The sequence below is a fragment of the Corylus avellana genome, chromosome ca6 (assembly GCF_901000735.1).
Source record: "Corylus avellana chromosome ca6, CavTom2PMs-1.0".
Lineage (NCBI taxonomy): Eukaryota > Viridiplantae > Streptophyta > Magnoliopsida > Fagales > Betulaceae > Corylus > Corylus avellana.
This window is the reverse complement of record NC_081546.1, coordinates 27,196,530-27,202,814: the sequence shown is the minus strand read 5'-3', so window position 1 is coordinate 27,202,814 and position 6,285 is coordinate 27,196,530. Positions and strand designations below refer to the sequence as shown.

At 31.2% G+C, this 6,285-nt stretch overlaps 1 protein-coding gene across 1 annotated transcript; it reads left to right on the top strand.

The window, feature by feature from the left end:
- Positions 1-2,896: 2,896 nt before the first annotated feature.
- On the top strand, positions 2,897-4,909 carry LOC132185507 (disease resistance protein RPV1-like). Its single transcript, XM_059599272.1, has 4 exons — positions 2,897-3,100; positions 3,187-4,233; positions 4,322-4,725; positions 4,774-4,909. The coding sequence occupies exons 1-4, from the start codon at positions 2,897-2,899 to the stop codon at positions 4,907-4,909; spliced, it is 1,791 nt and encodes a 596-aa protein (XP_059455255.1).
- The last annotated feature ends 1,376 nt before the right edge of the window (positions 4,910-6,285 follow it).

Sequence of the window (6,285 nt, the reverse complement as noted above, 5' to 3'; positions counted from 1 at the left end):
TATTGTCTTAAAATTGTTTTCCAATGTTTGAAAAGTGAAAAGAACATTGAATTTTTTTGCCAAACGGGCACAGTTCTTTTTTTTTATTTTTTATTTTTTTAAAGATGAATTGACAATTACGGCATAGGAAGGGAATATTAATTTTGGTGAAAGTGTATTAAGGAAATAATAAATCATCTAAAGTTATTGGATAGTTAAATGTTTTTGGTAATTTGCATTCACAATCTACTTATCAATAAAATAATTTATTAAATGTACTACTCATTTGTACATGGATAACATTGGATCGTTCTTACACGCTTTACTTTTGTGCATGTGCAATCCATTTGTTATATAGTTTTGTATAGTACTGACTTTTTTCTTTTTGCTTCTATAGGCGTTTGACATTAATCCTTATCTTATGTTGCACAAATTTGATGGTCCGGATTTTCTTTTTCTCATCTTCTTATCGTATCAGAAAGAAATTTAAATTCAATGAAACTTTCAAATTAAGTTATTCTGAAAATTAGTCATTTTAATACATAGTGTTATTTTTATATATATTGTGGAACTTTACTTCTCAATGAATAATACCCTAAGGTTGTTGTAAATTGCTCTTGAATATGAAAAAAATAATAGATTAAATTCTAGATTTACAGAAGTGTATGATATAATTTTTAAATTGCTTTTTAGTTTCAGTTCTATTGGAAAAAATGGTTTAAAAATCCAACATGAAATTTGAGAAATAGTTTCATTGTGCAAGCTATTTAAAAGCTCACATATATACCACAATTGAGTTAGATGATAACCATAATTTTTACAATTACAAAAATTAAGAGCAATTAAGTTATTTAATCTGAGAATAATGTTTTTTTTTTCTTTCGTTTTTGCTGTGGAACTAAAGAACAATTGATACTAAAAATTTTGAGAAAAGTCTGAAATTCAAATTAAGAACTTCTATTTTGAGTACTTTATTGTTAAAAAGATTATTTTACCAAGTAATTCCCTTTTAAATCAAGTAATTCCCTTTTACTTATAAAAAAAAAAAAGATTATTTTACCAAACTTAATTAAACTTTTAGAAAAGTCAATTAAAAAGAATTTAACTTTTAATCGAGTTAATTAAGCCACTCTAAAAAAATTAGTTATTCATGATAAATATCTAAAACAAATTGACAAATAATATTACAATGGAATGCTTTTAATTAAGAAGAATAAATAAAATCATAATTGGCAATTTCTTTTTATTATTTCAAGGAGAAACTTCACTTAACTCCCTAAACTTCTATTATTTTTGCAATCTTCTCCCCCAAAGTTCAAAAACTCTCAATTTAGTGTATCGAACTTTTAATTTTTTGCAATCTAACCCTTCCTATTAAGGTTTGCAGTTAAGGGTCTATTTGAGATTGCGGTTTCAATAAGTGCGATTTTAAAATTGTGTTTTTGAAATCGCTACTTTTTAAAATCGTAAAGGCATTTGGTAAAACATGTTAAAAAGTATTTTTTTTTTTTTATCAAATATTTGTTATATAAAATGGTGATTTTGGTTTAAATTTGTGTTTTTTCAAATAAGCATCCTATAACGTGCTTATAAAAATCACAATTTTTTCTTCTTCTTATTTTAGATTAAGTGTTTTTTAAATCGCAATGCAAACGTCTTATGTTTGGCGATATTTTTTAAAAGCGCAAATATTCTTACAAAATCGCAATCTCAAATGCACTATAAATCACTATCAAGGGTAAGATGACCGGTATACCATCTAAACTTATAAAATTACAAAATCACCCTTAAATTGCAATTAATTGTTTTTGTTTTTTAAAAAAATGAGGCATTTTGAGAATTTTCATCCCTCCATTAGGATTTAACAGAAAATCCTAATGGAGGGGGTAAGATTACAAATTTTTTAAAGTTTGATACACTAAATTGAAAGTTTTTAAACGTAGGGAAGGAAATTGCAAAAGTGATGAAAGTTCAGAGTTTTAAGTGAAGTTTTTCCTTATTTCAAATATGGGCACAATTTGTATGAGTATCTTGCCTTTTCTTTTATCATGAACAAATGAGAGTAACATGTAAATATATAAGAAAGACATTAATTTTGAAAATGTGATGATAGCGCACTTTAGGACATTCCAATAATAACAAATAACCCATTTTGAGAATCCAAAAAAGATAAGCAAAATACAAATGCAAACAGATGGGGTATAAATATGTTTCTTTTTTACAAAGTAAGGAACATGATATGCACGCACGCGGCACATATACATATTATCAAGACAAGAACTATAGGATATGTTTTTTTTTTTTTTTTTTTTTTTTTTTAAAATGTGTTATATATAATATAAATTTGGAAATTATTTTTTAAAAGCGCTTTTTTGTGCATATTCATGTGAGAAACCCAAACAAATGTAAAGCTCTAATGTTTTTTTTAAAAAAAAATTAAAATTTATAAAGGAAAAAATGGTAGGGGTGGCAGCGCAGCCACCACGACCAAATCTGGGTGGCTGCATGACCAAGCACATGAGTGGCTGCACAACCATTCCAACCACCACACCCTCTTCACTTATGTTGAATACCCTTTTTTTTTTAAAAAAAAAAATTAATTTAAAAAAATAATAAGTTAGTTTTGACCTTTGCAAAAGTTAAATACATGTTCTACTCAAAATATTCCTTCAACAAGTGAATAATACATATTTATAAAAAGCGTTTTGTGTTGTTGCTTTTAAATTGTTTGTTAATGTACTTCTTGAGAACATAAAACAAACAAAATTTAACAAACATGGCCATAGTTGTTTATGTTACGATTTTGTTGGTACACTAATTAGTTATACATTGTCTTGCTAGGGAAAAAAATGAAGTTAATGGCATATTGATAGATTTGCCTAAAGCAGACTTGGTACACTTGAGTTCCAAAGCTTTCATGGAGATGAATATGCTCAAATTGTTTTTAAGTCATAATGCACGTTTTTCTGAAGAGCTTGATGTTCTCCCTCATAACTTAAGAGTGCTTTATTGGCGTGAATATCCTGGAGAATCTTTTCTATTACAATCCAATGTTCGTGGAGATAACCTTGTTGTTTTGGGAATGCCTTATAGTTATCTAGAGGGATTGAATGGAGTTGAGGTACAATTATTGTTTTTAAGACTTCTTTGTTTAAATTGTATTGTAAGCTTCCTTCGGACTTATTTATTTCATCTTTCTCTTGACAGATTTTCCAAAAATTGACAATCATGAATTTCACTAATTGTCAATTCCTAAAAGAAGTCCCTGATATTTTAAGGATCTCAAATTTAGTGACATTGATTCTTGATGGTTGTGTACGTTTAGAAGAAGTTCATTGTTCTGTCGGATTCCTTAAAAAGCTCGTTTATTTGAGTCTTGAAAACTGTTTTTCTCTTAGGAGTTTTCCTAGAAGCCTCAAGTTGATATCTCTAGAATCTCTTATCCTTTATGGCTGCTCAAGGATTAAGAACTTTCCTGAAATTGGGTGTCGAATGGAACATTTAAAGAAGATCGACTTTCAATATACTGGTATAAAGGAACTACCTTCATCCATTGAACACCTCGTTGGGGTTAGAGAGTTATATCTAGCTGGTTGCAAAAGACTTGGGGGTCTTCCAGATAACATTGAGCATTTGAAAAATTTAGAGTGTCTCAATCTCATTGGTTGTACTCAAATAAAAAGGCTGAGTTCATTCATTGGGTGGCTTTTTGGGGTTAAAAAATTAGATCTAAGCGGTTGCACTAACCTCATGCGTCTCCCAAATAGCATTTATCAGTTGAAATATTTAGAGCAACTTAATCTCCAGGACTGTTCACAAATGGTTAGGTTTCCTGCTAACAGACAAATGAGACAATCCATGCCCTCTAATGATGGTTATTCCTCGTTGTCATTTCCAAAACTTCAACAGTTGGATCTTAGAAATTGTTCCCTATCAAGATCAAATTTCTTTAAGAAATTTGATTGTGGTTCCTCGATGAACCGTTTAGATCTATCGGGGAGTGATATTAATATCCTTCCTCCATGCATCAAAAGATTTGTTGGATTAAAGTGGCTTTTACTGAATGAATGCAAGCAACTTCGAAATATTTCAGAACTTCCACAAAATGTAAAAGCAGTATATGCGCGTGGATGCACGGCATTGAAAAGATTTCAATTTAATATATACCCAGCACTTGGATGGATTGACTTGTCCAATTGTCGTGAATTGCGTGAAAATATGGGGAATGATATGCAAACTCATTTAATGAGTGAGGTACCTCTCTTTCACATATATATACTTGTTAGTGTGTGCCTTGATTTGTAGGTCTTATCACTAAAAATTTGTCTTATCCGTGTAACAGGGACGTGTGGAGGACCATAAATTTGCATGTGTGTTTCCAGGAAATAAGATTTCAGATTGGTTCGACCATCGTCAAGAAGTTGTAAACAGTAATTCATGCAAAATATATATTAATCAGCTTGCACATTTGGATTGGAAGATCACAAGAATTGCTTTCTCTGCTGTTATCGGAACAAAAGCAGATATCCCTGATGTACAAGATGGAATATATTCGGATGGACAAGATGAAGATAATGAAAATTTTGAAATTATCTTTGAAGTCATTAGGGATGGTGAAAAAATCTATTCTTTTGTGGAGGAAAATATCTCTCATCGATTTCACTCAGATCATGTATGGTTGCATTATTCTGTTCCGGATTCTTTTAAGTTAAAGGGGGATAATCTTCAAGTTAAATTTCAGCTAAGGTCAGCGTTATTGTTCTTTAAAAGTTGTGGATTTCATATGGAATATAGATATGAAGAGAAAGTGGAAGATGTAATGGATGGTGATCAACTTTCTAAGAGACGCCGTGGTGGTGATGATGATAATGGCTACTTGGAATCCACTTGGTACCCACAAAAGAGGCATTGTTCAACCTTGGGCACTTGAATTTCAGATGCAGAGGATACACCACTTGGGTGAATCACAACTACACCATTTGCTTCTTGATTTGCCCACTTAATTATGGATTAAATCTTCATGGTTTGGAGACAATATGCCATTTTTTGGATCTTTTCGAATGCTCGGGACATGTTCAGTATTTGACCATTGGGACAGAGTCACCGGTTATAATACTGTAAGTGTTTCACCTTACTTATATATATATATACATGTTTCACCTATTTAGGCTTCTGCTTCGAAATTAAGGCCTGGATTACAAGTGAATTTTGGCTTGAAGGAACAGTACTTGAGGACCTGCTAGACATATATATTGCAGGATTTTATTTGCTTAGGGTTTGTGTGTTTTGCAGGATTTGGGAAATCTGGCAGGCAAGTAACATGATGCAACTTCCACTTCAGATGTCATGGTAGAGGTTTTACTCTCCATAGCCCCCTCTTTATAATTTTTTTTTTTTTTTTTGATTAATAATAATGTGGGATGTGTTTTAATTAATGCAAGTACAGGGGGGGTATTACAGGAAAGACAGTGGCTATAATATTAGAAGGGGCAGCTGGAGTGGAGTTTCTAGTAATTTGCCTACTATTTGCTAGATGAAGAAACAAGATGGTACGTATATGTGGATTTTTTCTACAACTTTATTTTTATTTTAGGTAAAGGAGATGAGTTTTTGTGGTGAATATAAGTGGCAAAGAGAGAGAGAGAGAGAGGAAGGTTTTATATGTTGGGGATTATTCTTAGTTCTTACGGTTAGGTAAGAATTTTTGTAAGAAGGGAAGCAGTTAGGGCATGAAAGTAAGAAATTTCCACCTTCAGATGTCATGCTAGTGGTTTTTACTCTCCATAGCCTCTTTTTATAATTTTACATCTCAGAGGTCAAATTGTTCAAGCGTTTATAATTGAATTGTGTGGGAAGGAACCGACTTGAGATTCTCAATTAAATGTTTGGTAACTTTTCATCCGGTAGTCATATAAGTTTCCATCTTTCACGTAGTAAGCCACCTTAATGAAATTCAAAATACTTGTCAATGGGTATATCTCTGTTCTTTTGTTTTATGTGTGTGAGTATATGCTAAGGCACTTCTTAATCATGGCCATGCTCTTTCCAAAGATTGGAATTGACCTGATTCCAAGATGTGGTCATTCATACAATTTTGCTTAATGAGTTATTGGATGAAACTTTAGTTATGAGGCCTTATAGCTTAGGGATAAGTTTACATGAACATAAAGTTTGCTAAAATTATTCTTTTTCTTCAAGGTTTAATTAGATTTTTCTTGCATATTTGCTTTTTTCTGTATTTCTTTCTATTTTTCTTTTAAATCAATCAACAACTACAAAGAGAAAACGAGTTGTTCTAACATAAAA

Excerpts from the sequence above, each read along its gene's own strand:
- LOC132185507 (XM_059599272.1), top strand. The coding sequence starts at position 2,897 with ATGGAGATGAATATGCTCAAATTGTTTTTAAGTCATAATGCACGTTTT. Across the intron at positions 3,101-3,186 it reads AGGGATTGAATGGAGTTGAG|ATTTTCCAAAAATTGACAAT; the intron begins GTACAATTATTG and ends TTCTCTTGACAG. Across the intron at positions 4,726-4,773 it reads CAAGTTAAATTTCAGCTAAG|ATATGAAGAGAAAGTGGAAG; the intron begins GTCAGCGTTATT and ends TATGGAATATAG.